The sequence below is a fragment of the Pinus tabuliformis genome, chromosome 3_1 (assembly GCF_031772625.1).
Source record: "Pinus tabuliformis cultivar Carrire ecotype Pingquan chromosome 3_1, CPIR1, whole genome shotgun sequence".
Lineage (NCBI taxonomy): Eukaryota > Viridiplantae > Streptophyta > Pinopsida > Pinales > Pinaceae > Pinus > Pinus tabuliformis.
In genome coordinates, this window is record NC_142301.1 from 33479328 (window position 1) to 33498081 (window position 18754).

At 35.8% G+C, this 18754-nt stretch overlaps 1 protein-coding gene across 2 annotated transcripts in view; it reads right to left on the reverse strand.

The window, feature by feature from the left end:
* The window catches only part of LOC149185627 (uncharacterized), a 62655-nt gene that overhangs the window by 32941 nt on the left and 10960 nt on the right, over positions 1–18754 (reverse strand). The window contains exons 7-19 of one of the 2 annotated variants that reach the window (XM_089410742.1): positions 14390–14544; positions 13334–13469; positions 13142–13211; positions 12903–13030; positions 12736–12792; positions 12132–12317; positions 11857–11949; positions 11433–11518; positions 11262–11328; positions 11095–11161; positions 10822–10958; positions 10176–10267; positions 9895–10030 (exon numbers count right to left, since the gene is read on the reverse strand). In XM_089410742.1, coding sequence (XP_089266868.1) covers positions 9922–10030; positions 10176–10267; positions 10822–10958; positions 11095–11161; positions 11262–11328; positions 11433–11518; positions 11857–11949; positions 12132–12317; positions 12736–12792; positions 12903–13030; positions 13142–13211; positions 13334–13469; positions 14390–14544 — 1383 coding nt within the window. In that variant the 3' untranslated portion in view covers positions 9895–9921. Of the gene's footprint in view, positions 1–9894; positions 10031–10175; positions 10268–10821; positions 10959–11094; positions 11162–11261; positions 11329–11432; positions 11519–11856; positions 11950–12131; positions 12318–12735; positions 12793–12902; positions 13031–13141; positions 13212–13333; positions 13470–14389; positions 14545–18754 lie in introns of those variants that run through there. The other variant, XM_089410741.1, reaches the window with a different exon arrangement.

Consider the following 18754-nt stretch of genomic DNA (forward strand, 5'->3'; position numbering starts at 1 on the left):
TTAGCTCAACAAAAAAAAAAACTTGAACTCAAGACCTCTAATTCTCATAAAGTACTTTGGACCAAGTGAGCTAGATTAAAAGGTTAGTAATTTTTGAAAAGAGGAAGGGGTTTTTTTAGTCACTGAAGCTTTAGGGTGCGTGCTTTACTTGAGAAAGCTCTTTTTTTGCTTACAAAAAAACAAAACGCGCAAAACCCAACACGGACATACAAAAAAAAAAAACCTTATGCTTGAAGTTAGTTTTACCCTAAAACTAAATATATTTCCCTCAATTTTCTCTGATTTTCCGAGATCACACTAAGGCGGCGGAAAAGAGCATACGCATGAGAAAAAATCCATCCTTTCTATTTCTGATTTTCCCAGATCGCACAGAATCGCGGGGCAAAGAGCATACGTAGAAATGAAAGGTATAGATCCGTAAAATAAAAAAACAAAGAGTCAGATAAACCGAAATAAACAGAGAGAAAATAACTAAAAACTACAAATAAAAATTGTATACCTCCAGATCTTAGAAATGACGTAGCTAGGGCTACCGGAAATCTTTTCACGTCAAACGAAAAGGGTTCCTCATTGGAACAGATGCTCCTAACACAATAGAGCAGTCCTCTCGACCCGAAAGTAGTCAGTAACAATAGATCTAGGAAACGACAGTCGGATGCAGTTCTACCGGCTTCAGATTTGGATCACCAACGAATGCGACCCTCAAATAGCTCTGATACCATGTAGGAATTTACAGGGTAAGTTCCTCAGACAGAACACCAAAAGACACTGCTTACAAAAAAATCACAGATCAATACACCAGTATTGTTGACATGGTTAAACCCTCAAAGAGGGAAACAGTCCAACGACCTGAGCCAACGCGGCCACCCTTCAGGCAATTTATTAATAAAAAATGAAAATTTACATAAGCTTCTCTCATGAACGGTTACCCTACAAATGACCCTCCATGCTCTTTAAATAGAGATCATGGACCAATCGGGTGTTAAGCCACTGATCAAGTGTCGAAAATACCGAGGAGAAAATGAACCGTCGGATTATAAGTTACAAAAATACATAGTAAAGAAACACATTTTACCTAACTCTACACTAGACCAAGTTATACTTAACTATTTCCTATGTGTCAGAACATCCTAACATTATAAACTTCTTATTTACTTCATCATAGAGACATTATGCTTTGGAGGTATCTAAGTACCCCCAAGAAGATACATTTTCAACTCCTTGCACCAAGTTTGTTTCTTTGTTCCTTAGGTATCAAAACAGTTGGAACCAAAAATCCCAAGATGCCTCATTGAAGGAATGTGGTCATACCACATTTCATAAGGAGTTGTAGAAATTTTTGTTTTCCCACCCCCGGTTTTCAGTTTCTCCTTATTTCTCCCATATAGTTAAATGTCATTTCCATAACCATACATTTAACAAGCTGAAAAAAATAAATTTGCTAAACACACAAATTCTGGAAATTTTACAGAATGCTGGAAATTGCAGAAATAAAAATCAGCAGTAATAAACAGCCATTAAAACACATTTAAACACTGAGATTTTTTGTCAATGTGACCCTGGAAAAACCCCCTACAACTCTTGGAGAAACCCAGTTTGAGAGCTCTTCTTTATTTCTAAAAATTACCTTTTACAGTGAGAAATTTTCAGCAAAAAATCAGCAAGCAAATTTACAACTTATCTCTTTTCTCATGCTTCACAGCAAACTGGAAATTACAGCGAACAAGACAGCAATAAATGTTGTACGGTCTCCTCGATTTTCGTGCCCACTTTCAGCATTAAATGTTGTTGTATGGCCCTCGTTTTGCATGCAGAAAAACCAGCAAACTGCTCCTCGATTTTTTTGTGCAAACCTCTCCTCGAAAATCGTGCCAAAATCTGCCTTTCATTGTGTGCTGAATCAGCTGTACAAATCTGTTCAACTGCTGCCTTGGAATGTGTTCCAAGCTACTGTCTCCTTCTCCTCCCTGCTCAGAAATCTCTCTTGCTCTCCTCTCTTCCCCAATCTGCTCATGAAAGAATTGAATCGAATGTTATTTTTTCCTCCTTTTCCTCCCTTAATATAACTCCAAATGACTTTTGGGTGACCCAAGTGACTTTTTGGTAATCTCTAAATCCAATGGTTGAAATAGATTTAGATCAATGGCTGAGATTAAATGCTCATTTAAATCTCACTTTTTATTTTTTAATTCACCCCACTTTAATAAAGACCCACTTAGTCATTTATTTCCAAAGTCACTTTTCCTTTCTAATTTTTCATTGACTTTATAAAAAGTCACTTTAAAATTTAGACTTAGTCACTTTTAAATTAGATTTAACTTTATAAAATTATAAAGTCACTTTAGGAAAAAATTAAATTCTTTTGGACACTTTTCCCTAGGCCAAAGATCAAAGCCTAAGGGAACCACCTGTCCTCCGGTACCAAATTTCAAGAGGAGTCTTGTAGCATGAGATGGACACCTATTCTTTATACAAAGCACATAGAACTGCATAAGCCCAAAATATCAACTTAACATTCTTGAAAAACATCATTGGACATATACCATATTTAAGATTGTCATGTTCATTCTTTCGACTACATTGTTCTATTGGGGATTATAATGCACGGTTGTTGGATGTTCGATCCCATTCTGGCGAAGATAGTTTTCAAATTCATTTGAAGTATATTCTTTTCCATTATTATACGACTAGAGCCAATATGAGATTGTGTATCATTTTCTATTCATGCATGAAAATTTTTAAAAGTTTTAAAAGCCTCAAATTTGTTCTTCAATAGATGTACCCAACACATTCTAGTGTAGTCATCAATAAATGTCATCATGTATTTATTACCATTTGCAAAAGGAACAGGCATTGGGCCACACAAATCAAATGAATGAGTTCAAGCTTTCTATGTGCTCTGGAATGAGAATCATGAAATGATTGTTTGTTGTGCTTTCCTAAGATACAAGCATCACATTGCTTAAGTTTGCTAGGAATTATTAGCAACCCAACTAAAACCATTTTTCTTCAACAAACAAGGTTGTCTAGGAATTGTTGGCAAACTAGTTACACCATTTTTCTTCAACAAACAAAGGTTGTCATATTTCAAATGTCCAAATCCAGCATGCCATAAAAGACTTGATGGAAGTGTACCTTCGTCATAGTGAAAAGTTATGTGCACAAACAGAGGTTTCTTGCGTTTTAGAAGTCTTTCTTCATCTACCCCAGTCATGACAAGTGAATTGTCTGATGCTATTTTGACCTTAACCTTGCCATCAAATATGTGAATGGGGTGTCCTTATTGGCAGCTGTGGATGAAAGACAGCAAGTTTATTCTCAACTTCGGGCGATAGAGTACATCATGTAGAAGAAAGTCTGGAAGACCAGGGAGATTGAACTTGATGGTGCCAAGCCTTGAGGGCTTAAATTTTAACTTATCTACAAAGTAGATTGCTTCATCAACATTATTAGTGAATTCTTCAAAGAAATCTCTTCTAAAATTCATGTGGCAAGTTGCAACTGAATCAAGCAACCAAGTATCTTTCCATGAAACAAGTGTAGTGTTAAATAAGTCTTCAATTACTCCAATGTTACAAAGTGCCACAACATAATGAGCAGATTCATGTGCTTTACCTTTCCCTTTATCCGATGTTTTCCCTTTCTCTTCTTCCTTTTCCTGTCTAATCATGCCTCGTGAGAGCTTACATGTAGAAGCATCATGTCCATTTCTATTACACTATATGCAATGAATATCAGGTCTTTCTCCTTAAAACTGTCTGCCCCCCTACCTCTAAAATTCTTCCTTCCTCATCCTCTTCAGCCACCTCTTCCTCTAGAAGAATCTTGTCCTGATTCTTCTCTTTTTACGCAAGGCATACAACTTCTTCAAGAGACTGAGCGGTTGTCTTATTTTTCCCAAAAGCCTTCTTTCACCAAACTTGTCCACGAGAGAGCCAAAAGAAATCTCTAAAAGTTTGCCACTAGCTTGTAATGACTCGAGATAATGGGAATAAGTGGGATACAATGCCTTGACAAAAGCAGTGAGAGGAACATCCATTTTGACACCAGTCGCTTCTATACCATGCATATACACACACACACACACTAAGAAACACGATTCGTCCCCTAGACTCGACATGTCGCGAATCCAGCGAATCGAACACAATTCGGGTTTATTCATGTCCGAAAATCGAGACACGTCATGTTTGATCAGGTCACGGTTGAATCTAGATCATGTCCCTATCGAGACACAATGTGTCCCAATTTTTGGACACGAATTTGAAAAACAATGACCCACGTGGTGTTATAAAGCGACTTTTCTCCCTTGTTTTTTCACATTCACTTGTTTACTTTGTTGTGAGTTTGTTATGGGTGTTTGGGAGCAAGGAGCAAACAGTGTGGGATCGTTTTCAAGGAGATTCAAGCAATAGGTAAGTGCATTTTCTCTCTATTTTTTGCATTTTTATTACAGCAATTTGCATATGCATTTCATTTACAAATTTGTGCATTTTTTGTTTATTTTTTTACAGCATTCATGGCTCAATCAAGGGCAACAGGGAAGGGGCAAAGAGAGGGGAAGAATGTCCTCATTGGAGATGCCCCTCCTCTCCCAATTTCATCAGAGTCTACTACAAGTATTCCCTCTATGCAAGTAACATTGAGGGAAGACTTCCTCCTCAATGTAACATTGACAAATATCCCTTGTGGAAATATGTCACAAGAAAGCAAGGGCCACGAAGCAAGGTGAAGGGAGGAGGCAATGTGAGTTGGAAATGCAGCTATTGCCACAATACTTTCAAGAGCACATATTTCTGTGTGAAAAGTCATTTGTTGGCTTTACTAGGTTGTGGAATTGGAGCTTGTACAAATGTGCCTTTACCAAAGGGGAAAGAAATGCTAAGGGAGTCCAATGTTGGTATGGCAAATATGGATGCAAAATCAAAAAAAAACCAAGAATGATGACCCCCTTCCATTCTTGAGGAAAAGCAACAACAAATTCCCATTTCAAATTTCTAGTGGGGGACAAGCTGCAAAAGGAAAGGCAATTCCACTTGGTCCAATGGACAAGATTTTTCACAAGGAGAAACAGGAAGAGCTTGATTTCCCCATTACCTTTTTTCTATCGAAACTTCATATCCTTTAATGTTGCACACTCACCTCTATTTATTGATGTGTCGAACTCTAACTCAAGGAGCTCCATCAGGGTATGTGTCTCTTGGGTCAGAGAAGCTTAGAACCACATTGTTGACAAAGGCAAAAAAGAGGTGGAAAAAATACTTGAGCCTATTAAAGCAGCATGCCCAACATCTAGGGTTAGCATTGTTTCTGATAAGATGGACAGATCCAGCATGGCACCCACTCATCAACTTCATGGTGTCTTCCTTGAATGGTTCGTTTTCTTGAAAGCAGTGGATGCACTTCGACAATACAACAATGCTCAATATATGGGTGAGTTGTTTATTAAATTTATTGAAGATGTAGGTGTTGATTCTTGTGTGCAAATCATTACAGATAATGCACCGGTTTGCAAAACTATTGGCATGATTGTGGAAGCTAAATATCCACAAGTGATTTGGCCACCTTCATTGTCCATTCATTGAGCTTAGCACTGAAATCTATTGCTTCTGATGTGCTTTGGATTGTTAACATTATTCACGATGCACGACATATCTGTAACTTTGTACAAAATCATACAAATGCCCTTGCTGTCTACAAGGAATACAACATACAGTTTACCTCTTCATTCATCATGTTGAAGAGGTTGAGGGAGGTTACGACCGCTCTTAGTGCCATGGTTATTTCAAAGTTTTAGTCTTTTTGGAGAAAGACAGATCAAGTAGCCTCTAAAAGAGTGAAGGACACTGCGTTAGATGATGCTTGGTGGGAGAGGGTAGATCTACTTATTCAAATCATGGACGCTATAATTTCTTTGCTTAGATTTGCGGATACAGACCAACCCATCCTAGGAGAGGTTTATGAGGGATGGGATTCCATGATTGAGTCTGTGAGGAGCATTATTTTACAGAGTGAGTGACTCGAGTATGGGACATCGTGAAAGGCCTTTTTCACCACTATACAGGATATTCTTGGCAGCATATGGGACAAGAATTGCACACCTTCACATTGTTTGGCTCACTCATTGAACCCAAAATACTACAGCCATGAGTGGCTGAATGGTGGACCTTCCCAAAGATTTCCTCCTCACATGGATGGTGAAATCTCACAAGGGAGGAAATATGCATTCAGGCAGGTTTTTCAAGATAGAGCATCCCCTAATGAGGTGGAGGATGCCTTTGTAAAGTTTTCCACTGGCACTGATCGATTTGCAAGATATAATTTGATTAGAGACAGGGGGCTAAGAAGCCCTATTCTTGGTGGGAGACCATGGGGCAACAAGCCCTCTTCTACATTAGTTAGCCATGAGGCTCCTCTCTCAGGTGACTTCATCTTGTTGCGAGAGGAATTGGAGCACATATGGGAATTTGTATAATGTCAAGAAGAGCAGGCTTGAGTAGTCCAGAGCAAAGACAATGGTGTATGTGCACACCAACCTTCGTCTTATTTAGAGGCAGAGGGATGTGTGGTTGAAGGGAAAGACAAAGATGTGGGATGTCTTTCCTGATGATATGGGTTTGAACAATAGTGTTAGAGCCTGTCAAAATTGATGATGGTGATATTGTAAAGCAGTCATCCTCCACAGCAATAGATGCGGAGATGACTTTGGATACAGGGGAGGAGGATGTAGTAGAGGACAGTAGTGGTGACCATGATGATAAGGACAATGATGTTGATTTTGATGATGACTATGAGGACTGATGACGCATGAGTCATGAGCTACCCACTGCCTTGAGGCTGTATACTTGTAGTTGCTTTGTATTTGCTATTTCTATTTGTCATTGGCATTGCAACCTATGTAACACCTTTTGATTTTGATGACTTAATGAGAAAACTACAATATCTTTATCTTATTATCTTGTCTTTCTCCTATTAGATCATTGATGAATTGAATATGCATTATGATTTATCATTTATGTCACAATTGTATTTGTATGCATAATGTTACTTTGTAAAACTTACATCTTGATGAAGATCTATGTTTGAAATCAATGAATTTGTATCATGAATGAGAATTTGTGTAAGAAACATCTAATTTTTAATATATATATATATAACGTTTCCAATGGGGTCAACGTGTCTGTATCTGACACTCGAATCCTCGTATCCGTCGAATCCTAAATCCCTGTGTTAGGTGACTTAGTGTATATAGATATAGATATATAGATATATATATAAGCCCCTTTAAAAATATTCGTCTCATAATCAATGGAATACAGACTTTTCAAAATTCATCAACTACCAAAAAAAACTTCAATACACCAGTCAATGCAAACGCATACCAATATATGTATAAAACCAACACAACCTTCAAACCACCACTCAACACCACGGCACCAGCTCATAAACAAGACAAGTCATGGAGGGGTCATTGTCATTGTCATACAACCACTCACAGTACGCAATAACCAACACTACGTAGCAACTTCAACAAATAATAAATGCGGAGGTAAACACAAGTTACTTACAAGGACGTGTAAACACAAGTTTACTTACAATACAACCATGGCCTTTGAAACCAAAACTAAACAATGAATTGTTGTCTACAACCTTGTCAGGCATGCACGGTGTATCAACTGAAGGCGGGCCTCGTTAGCAGAAGATTTCAACCAACACACAGCATTCACCATTCAAATGCATGCACCAAATGCCTCAAGTCGCGACCATAATTAACGCAGAGGAGCAAGAATATTCAACGCATAGCCAAGAATTAAACAATGAACAACATAATTACTCCATGGAACAGTGCAGAAAATGAACAAAAAAATTGAATGCAGATGGACAAAGGATAATGGCAAAAAAATAAGAGTTACAAGACAGAAGGAAACTAAAAATGGGGTTGGCTCTGATACCATGTCAAACCATGTGAGTAACTCCACGAATGAATTGTGTTTTGCATTAATTGAAAACATGGATATATACAAGGAGGGGGAGACGATTGGGATTCATCTTCCAATTTCCTTTAGTTTTCTATTTACATGAATTTTCCAAATCCCAAAGATTAGTTGTCAACATCATGATATGAAAACTTATCTAGATGTATGAGATTTTTGCTTTTTTTGGGTTGTATTTAGAGAGAGGATAAGGGTGTTTAATGGATATGTATATTTTTACAAAATTACAAGATCTATTCATCATGAATAATGATGTTGACAATTTCTTTAAATATATCAATATTTTAGTTTGAAAGATTTTGCCTTCCCTTCTCCCACATTTGTTAATTTAAATATTAGGAGGTATTCCCCATGTCTATCCATCTATTTGGCAAGTTTTACAAAATTAAATATTTCATAGAGTTATACCTTCTTTTACTGATCCCTAATATTTGAGCCCCCTTCCACTTCCCCTACTGCCCATAGCCCCTTTTAGCTCCATCAGGACAAATACAACACTGGGCTTATACACTCTACTTGCCCACTTACATGGTCCAATCCCCACTCCTGTGGGTGCATTGTTTATGTAACCATTATTTAATTTTTTTAGATTATAAAGATTTTGGAAAAAAAAAATTAACTTTAATTGCAAATTTACAAAAGTTCTATGTAAATATGGGTTTTTCCTAATATCATAAAAATTTAGGACAATATTTTTATTTTTGCATTTTTTTATTTGAGAGTTTACTTAATTTGTATTTGTCAACTTAAGTACTATTATTTTTTTAACTTTTCATCCTTCAAACGTTGGCTGATTGCATGCCCTTCAAATTTGATCATTGGTACCTCCCATACAACATGAATTAGACAGGAGATTGAGTTGTTTGAGCATGATGTGAACTTGTGTCTATGCACCCGCCTTTTGAAGCCAAGCTTACATGTGTTAAAGCAAACAACTCATACATGAAGCGTATTGATTGTACTGAGTTGGCCAATTTATGTACATTAGACGATGGATATTTCCAATGATTTATGAAGGATATACAACCTCTTTTATGAGTCATATGATGGCATACATGACGGAGTAGTTTTATATCTTATATCATTAAGATGTATGATGGAGCCATCTCTCTATCTTCATCAACATAGTGGAATATAGTGGAAATCATGGACCTATTCACATTGTTGCAATGGATCTTGGAACATGGAGCACCTATCAAAGAAGTCAACTGACCACATTAAGGAGGTTGTTATTATTAGTTATTTTTGAAAATGTGCCTACCTAACTACATTATTTTATAATTGTTGAAATTGTCTCATGGAGTGACTTAGATGAGAAAATATATTTTTTTATTGTAAGAGTTTGCTATCTCCCTCATTTACAATGATTGGATTCAGGATCACTCCCTCCCTTGATTTGTTTCAACATATTTGATGTGTTTAGAAGATCTTTACAACGCTCTTCATCAACATAGTGGAATCTAGTGGAAATCATGGACCTCTTCACATTGTTGCAATGGATCTTGGAACATGGAGCAGCTATCAAAGAAGTCAACTGACCACATTAAGGAGGTTATTATTGGCTATTTTTGAAAATGTGCCTACTAACTACATAAGTTTTTTATTTTTTAAATTGTCTCATGGAGTGAGTTAGATGAGAAAATATAATTTTTTATTGTAAGATTTTGATCTCTCCCTCATTTCCAATGATTGGATTCAGGAGTACTCTCTCTCTTGATTTGTTTCAACATCTTTGATGGGTTTAGATGATCTTCACAATTATCTTGCGGGTGAGGAAATTTTTTAATTGTTTTTATTTTATTGCTAAAATATAGACGTGTTCTTTGCTAAACATAGTTATAAAAGAACAGAATAAAGATAAAATCAATGCATACGTCTGCTATCACAAAGAAAACGTGTTTCAACAAATCAACCCCTATGCTAAAATAACTTACTGGTAACCAGAAAACAATATGTAAACAATAAGTACTGACCTCTGCAAATACAGAACAATTTTAGGTAGATATAGATTGTTGGGACCCAGAAGCTCTGCATCAGACCTGAAAGAAAAAAGGCATCTTAACATTGCAATCTGCGAAATTTTGGGATGTTAAGCAAGTTATAATTAATCATATGAGAACTAGTGAACTTTGGAAAATTAAGAAGTTCAACCTACTGAGTAGTAATCTGAATGATTTTACCTACCTCTCGACCATGGAACACAACAGTTCATGGACAATTTTAGCTTCAATTAAATCACCTTTTATAGGCAAGCAACTTAGCCAGGCTGGAACCACCTGCATTTGCATAAAATTGCCATTAACTGAGAATCATTTTAAATAACATAGCATTTCAAGAATGAAAAGAAAAATACCAGTTGAATCACGAAAATTACAACTAGAATAAAATCACCCATAACTGAGACTCATCTTGAATATAGATAGCATCTGAAGAATAAAAGGAAATTTAAATACCTGGGTCAAAATCAAGAAAAAAAACTACTAGCATATCACCCATCGAAGTGCAGCATGATCTCTTAAACATTTTGTTACAAATGCAACATTTCATCCAAAGAAGAATAGAAAAACAAGTGATGCATCTCAATTCATTGGCCAACGTAACTAACAAAATTTCAAAGATATATATAGAGAGAGAGAGAGAATGAAGTTATTATAATATCAACAATAGATGAATGGAACTCAAAAGTACATCATGTGAATCTTTATTATCTAAGCAGGTAGCTTTATCTCTTTTGTAATTTCTAGCAGAAACAGATTAAAAAAACACACTAACACAAAAGTATAAAAAACAAAACAAGAATCCAGGCCCAACAATAGCTAACAAAACTTACATGTGGTGCATCTATGCTATCGCGATGAAATTGGCAGATTTTTCCTAATGCAGAAATTGCATTATCAGTTGCCATAACATTATCAGATTCCCGTGCATTTGGTTGACTTATGACAAAATTCAGCCTCGAAAGTGCCTCTGCAAACAGCACATAGTGCCAATGATCCACATGTATGACACATTTGCATTTTCAAAGTGGAGGAATCAATTGCTTTTAGTTGAGAAATTGATAAAAGACATCTATAACTCAAGAAAAACTATTATCTACAATTACCACCAACAAGAGTTTTGAATTTAGATCCACCAAATTCGGCACATACACCAATACCATAAACTGCAGCCTGACATTGAAACAAATTTTTGGTAAATTAGCATACTGAAAAGAAATATTAAACCAAAAAAGATCACAATGGAAAACAAATAACTGATCCAATATTATACCTGCCGCACATCTGCATTAGAATCATTGCAGGCCTCCAGTAAGAAAGGTAGAAATGTGTCATAATATCTATAACAAACAACTAAAATTGTTAATGACTGGTAAAAAGATCAAAGATCCATATACATAATCTGATTTCCTGTTTCTATGACAGCTTCTGAATATCTTCTTACTTTACAGCAGCTGCTTGACATTGTTCAGCTACATCATCAAAAATGCATATTGCAATTCGTCTCTCTTCTGCCGTTTTATCTTTTCCCTGAAATAGAATTGACAAGGCCAATCAAACAAAACGAGCACTTCAAATCTATCCAATTTCAGTTATACATAAATAATAAAAATGCATTTAAAATGCAAAAAAATGTAAGAGAGGAATTGATGTAAAAGCCTCTAGCATCAAATGAAGATTTATTTACCGTACATTTTCATAAATTCAAATTGCAAAAGTTCAATAGTATATTGCCACTATAAACATTTTCTTAGTGCACGCACTACCAGCAGTCAGAAAAGATCGTGGACAGCTTTAAAATGAGAGACGAGTTATAAACAGTTACATGCATATTCAAAAGGTACAGTAGTTAGTGTAAGGCAACTTACCAACATAGGTGTTATGTAAGATGACAGCTCATCAAAGAATGGTAAGAAAGAGGACTTAAATGTCTTAATGAGAGTTCCTATGCATTCACCAACCTATGACAGCAGAAGTATACATATACTTAGCATGAAGTGAGATGCCCAAACATATAGATTTTATCTTTACTTTAGTTCCTATGACAAACATTCTCATTTATGGGAGTTTAATCACTACTATTGCATATTCCAATGTCTGAAAACTGGAGTCAAATGCATATTATGTACTGAAAATGCCTGACTTGATCAAAAACTTCTTCTTCCTGTTCATTTTCCTCTTGAAGTATTTCCCCTTCCTCTGCATCAAAATCTTCTGCTGTAGTCCTTTCCGTCCGCTCCCTCTTTCTAGTTGCACTTGCTGTGATAACTTGTTTAAGTTCATCCACTATTGACTTAACTTGGCTTTGATCAAGCAAGACACCTGATATCTGCATAAAAGAACCACCACATTCTTAAAAATACTAGCTCATAGCATCAAAAATATGCAAGGAAACTGGGCACTTAAAATACTATGAAGCCTACTGCATACTGACACAGTTTTATTTATATTCATTTTTTAGAGATGAAAGCACAAAAAAACTAATAATTAACTCAGGCATTTAGCTAAGTAATGAATCTACCATAAACTGAAATTTTTGGTCCATACAACAATAGCCTCTCACACAATCCAAAGTTACAATGGGAAAAATGGCATGCAATGGTTCTGCATACATATGAAGAAACTAATCCAAAGTTTTCATATAACTAGGAGTAGGGATTCAGTGTAAACATAGATTTATTTTTTGTTAAATGCTAAATATATTTTAAAAATGGTTGTAGCATTCTTTACAATTACACAAACCTCACCTGTATGCATTCATTCAATGCATCCAACATGCTTGAACATATTTCAGTTTCAGGTTCCTGGAAATATCATAGGATGGAACAAAAGCCAATCAGGAAAGTGGAAAAACATAAATGCTAAATGCAATAACTAAAGCAACAACTTAAATAGCTGGGAATGCACGAATGACCTTATGCAAGGCTTCAACCAATGCAGGTATGATATAATCAGACAACTGCTTGACATAGTTTTGATCCCGCCCATGAGCCATTCCCTTCTCAACAGCCAATTTGGCAGATTGCAAAAGCTCCGGCATTGCTAAACATAAACAAGATAAGTCTAATGTAAAGAACCAAAAATTAAAAGGAAAGAAGAAAAAATAAACTACACCATCATCTTAACTAAAGAAACAGAAATATCAATTGGTACCTGAAACAGCAGCCTTCCGAACTTCTTCATGGAAGTAAAATTTCAGAAGAGGAACTAGTGTAGGTGCAACCTGTATTCATCATCTTGTATTATGGCTATTATAAGCACATGCTTCTACTAACAAAGTTCTTGACCTATCACTAGACACAACTACCAAAAAGCATAAATTCAAAGAGTAGCACCATAACTGACCTGATCAATCCATGGATAGAAGCCCTCCTTTAACTCATCAGCATAGCAGCATAGCATGTTGCAAGCTGTAGCCTTCTCCTCCAAAACGCTTGTCTTGATACCAATCTTTTTATCCCCGAGTGTAATTGTCTCCACACTAATTAATCAAGAAAAGGGAACATATTAATGTACTTTTATATATCCTCTTCTTATATTGAAGGTTCATATGAGAACATTGCAGGATATGAAAATTTTCTGCTTTGCACCAAGGTAAAAGCATTAAATATTTGGATTGAAGTGCAATATTATAAATTTGGCCATAATAAAACCTAGCTACTCAAGCATCCAATTTGTACTGAGAAAGGAACATGTTGGACTGAGTTAACTACACAAGAAAAAAGAGTATTACTGTATTTCCACATCCTCTACTTCTCTTAAGGTTCATATGAGAACATTTGCAGGCCATGAAAGATCTCCTCTTTGGATTAAAGTGAAAGCACTAGATATTTGGATTGAAGTGCATTGCTATAATGTTACCCATAAAAACACAAGCAGCCAACTTGAACTGAAAAAGGAATATGTTAGACTGAGCTAACCACAGAATCAAAGTTTGATGAAGATATCATACATATGCATTTAAGTACACAGCCCTACATTGAACCACATCAATGCATAGGAACATAATCAATGTACTTGTTACAGAAGAACAGTACAATGGTCCGAGTTAAAAAATAAAGATGAAGATAATCGAACAAATAGTAGTTCCATATATCCAGTGAACATCTATAGAGCATCATAGTAATTAGGATCGTGCAAACATTTGAACTGCATTAACATAGAATTAACAAAAGGTGACACAAGATTGCTGGTAATAACAAAGGAGACAGACTTATTTAATTTTTTCATCTTATGATAGATTCATAAGAGCATGTGGCTAGCCAAACAGTTATAATGTTCCATAACTAGCATGACCTTCAATAGCAGCTCTAATATGCAGGAGAAGGGCTAACGAGCAGCAGTTATGTCTTTCTAATAAAGGAAGTAAATAAGGATAGCCACAAAACATGACACTCTCACCTTTCATCATCTGAATCATCAATGTCATTATCTGAGTCTGCAGAAGTGATTGTCACATCTGGTTTCAACTGGGCAGATTGAAGAAGTGGAGGCATCACGACATTCATGTAAGGAAGGAAATCTAGTCCCAAACACTTGCAAAGTCTTGCCCATGCCTGCTCAACAGCATCAATTCCATTTGCAAAGAAAACATCAGACAAAAACAATTAAAAAGAAGCCACTTGTTTGCTAGGAATCCAAAATAAAATTGAGACAACAGAAATTAGTCTTCAGGATGGACAACGGAAACAATGTTGAGCCATATAGCGATAAATACACTATAATGAAGAAATATTCCACATTGCGCAACCCACAAGCAAAACAATTACTCAAAAGAGATATAATTTTATTAATGTCCACAAATAACCAAATGGCCGATAAATGGGAGTAGAGATTAAAATAAGTGGCCACTAAATAATGAGAATGTACAGAACAGTTCTAGAGCTAAAATGTTAGAACTCCTAGACTTAAAATGTTAGCAAAAATCATGAGATTACATGTTTGGAAATGTTAGGGAAAAAAGAAAAAGACAAAGTTGGTCTAATTAATCATATAAGGGTTTCAATTCTTTGTTACCAGATCTACAGGGGCTTGAGGCTCGATCATCAGATCCGTGTTTGGGATCCAGATACAAATAACTATCCACCCAGGTCCACATAGGATCCACCACATGAACAGATCCTTCAAGCTAGGAAACAAATCCCATGCCACCAAAATGAATCTTGTGCCAGCTAGCATTCACACACCAGATCCCGAACAAATTACATTAGATTACTTATTAATTATTATTATTCTGTAGCTTGTATAGCTGTGCAGGTAAGTTATTAATTACCTGTAGCCTGTAGCCTCTATAGGATATGATAAATGCTGGTAGGAAAAGCCTAGGGCATTAAAATTTAAGTTTCAGTTTCTGATGATGCTAGCAACAAAGGCATGAGGCATTATATAGGCAATAATATATACCATATACATAGTTTTCAGTATTCTTTGTGCACATAGGATGACTGTGCCATTAAAAATTTAATTAGATAATCCCATCCAACTATAGGTGAAGGTTCCTCTTAGAACAGTATCATACGTAGACTAACGCATGTTGTCAGCAAACATGCAGAATTCATTTACCATCATACCTAGATGTGAACCTTTAGACTTTGGGCAGATTTCAAGGAAGATGACCGATTGATCATTGGGTAGAGTATTCAGATGATGAGGATGACATACACCCATTTCAAGATATGTGGTTAAACCTATTATAAATTATCATATCAATCATAGTTTTAAAAAACCAGCCAGGTTGAACCAGAAATTCGCCAAACTGTCTGGGTCAGACACTCAAGCTTTCTAACCAGAGCAATAAACCCGATTTATGGCCAGTTAGGACGGATTAGGTGCCAAACCAACTGGTTTGGTACCTAGCAGGCCGGAACTGTAAAAAAACAGGCACCATGGAATTAGCATGCATTGGTTCTGCAATTCTAAAGCAAAAGACTTCTTGTTGGTGAGAGGGATAGCAAATCTAAATTGTCCATTCCCAAGGTGCTCCTTGATGCTTCGTAAATGCTCCCTAATGGTAATGTTAAATTCTCAATGTAAAAGGATGAAAATTTTTCATTTTCATCATTTTATTTAAATTTTTAACATTACCATGAAATGACTCAGGATGTTTGAGAGTGGTTCCAACCTCATCAAACTTCATATGGAGAAAATAGAATTTCATATTCCATTCAAAATTCAGCAGACTTAACAGTTTTCAGGATTTCAAGATCAATGGGATTGTGGCATTTCATTAGATTATATCACATATGAGGGTATGTGATTGGCATTTAATCAAGAGCACCAAGCCCTATATGTACCCCAGTGTTGGTGTCGATTGTTGAACTCGTTTGTCATGGCCTTGGGAAAATTTTACTATAGGGAAACTCGATGAGTTATTATCAAGCAATCAAGTTAATGTGGAAGCCTGAGTTTGATGAGTGATCATGTTGATCAGTGATTTGTAGTAGGCTAGTGGCCTAGTAGCTTGAGTTGTAGCATTGTTTTTGGACTCTAGAGGCCATTTAGAGCCTCATTGCTTATGTATTTTGTTGATGATATGTAGTGCACTCAATGTCATTTTGATATATACACCCTCACATGGTATATATATGAGCAGACTTTGCATATTTTGTCTCTAATGGTTTGGAATCATGGTTTGTAATCTTAAAAATATTTTTTTCATTAAAAATTAATTATTTTATGTATTTTTTCCAATTCCAGTTTATTGAATCCGGTTTAATCCGGTTCCAATTCGAATTATAGTTAGATAGGCAGTTGGTTCGAAGACTAGCTGCAGTTTTCAAAACTATGATATCAATATAGTTATTATTGGTGAGCCATCCAAGTTTTATTTACAATTATCATTTGTGTATGAAGCATGATGCATCGTGATTTCAGACTTCATATTATAAATTATCCAATGTTTTATTTACAATTATCATTTGTGTATCAAGCATGATGCATCATGATTTCAGACTTCATATTATAAATTATCCAATGATTTCAATTGTAATGATGTGCTTCATGAATGGTTTTGATTCTTAACTTTGAATATGTTTTCTAAATTTTAAAAATTGTACATGGCATTTCCCCACCACATCAGGATCCAAAGTCGTCTCTAAATCTGGAATAATTTCCTGGTAACTTCAAAAAATATGTAGATAATGAGGATGTAGATCATTTCACGATATGTAGTTAAAGCTACTCTACATTATCACATCAATAGAGTGATCAATGATGAAAAAATCAATTTTGTATTTACAATTATCATTTTTGTGGGAGACATGATGCATCATTATTTCAGTCTTTGGATTTATAAATTATCTAGTGATTTCAATTAAAATGTTGTTATTGATGAATACTTTGAATAAGTTTTCTAAAAATTTTAAAATATTACTACATTTCTTGTACATGGCAATTCTTTGTTGTCAATAGCATTTCCCCGTCTTATCTAGACCCATATTTATATCTGTATCCATAACCCATTTCCTGGTATCTTAGTTTCAATGCCTTCTACACATGTATATATTTGACACAAAGGTCCAAAAACTGGAACTGTCAATGAGGCTTGGTTAAGATGGTAAATGAGAATGTTTAATATCTCCTCTACGAAAGTTCAAATCCCCCAAAGACACATTTTAACCATTGTGGACTATATATATCACCCTCACAAGGATGTTGCTTTAAGCAGTTGGAGCAGGCACAAGTCCTGAGCAACCTTTACAAGATATATTCCATGGCCTTTAATTTTTGGATCTGGACTCGTATCTGTATCCAATACCATAAGAGCAATATTAGGAAAAGAAATTAAAAACCAGCATATCTATGGTTTCAAGGGTTGAATGGAACAAATCAGAGATTTGTTCCTACAACATTAAGACTAGCTATCCCATCAATTGTTGATCACATAAACCTAGCTCCCAAAGACAAACATAGTTAGAGAGACAAAAATCTGGAAAGTCTAAAAAATTGGGAAAAGATCAGCTTTTTGGCAAATTCTTCTATTCAAATGAATCATTTGAGTCTGCCAGTCCTGACCCTTTCATTGTTGTCAGGCAATGCAACTAATTCTGAAAATGACTGCATTTGACTTTCCTTTAACCAAATAGTTACATACAGTTATATTGACCCTCGACAAACTCTCAAAGAAGTTTAGAAGACATTAAATATGAAAAATTCATTTGCCCAAATAATTAGCTAATTAACTTACACTTTGTTAGCATATATAAATGAAATGATTTGTCTCATACTCAGGAGAAGATCCAGGTCCAAACCAGCCAGTCCATGCTGAACTGATCATGCCATAAAAACATAGTAACACAGGTACCGCTCCGAGGCATTGGAGAACACGTGCCCCATGCTCCGAGCTTGGGAGCTGGTAGGAAACGTTCCAAAATCACAGGAAGCTTACTTTGGAACTTTTCGGGAGCTTCACTATAACACATTTTGATGTTTTGGGTACCTGTTTTGAGCAAATTTTCACCTTTCGGGTACCTATTTTGAGCAGAGAAGGTACCATTTGTTTATTTTCTAAGTGATACATGTCAGGTCAAGGGGCTGGACTGCATGGGCTCTGTAAAGCGACAGAGACGTGGAGATGTAGCAAAGGTTTCAACAAAATATAGACAGTTGCCAGTCATTCCTTGGCAGCTTCTGTTGCAAATCTTGAAGTTCAACAATTGCAAATAAGTCTACTTTCTTGAAGTCTATCTTGAAGCTTTAATGATAAGATTCAACAAATTATAGTGATGGTCAGAAAGAGAAAGAGTAGCGTGTTAGTCAGTTTCATTT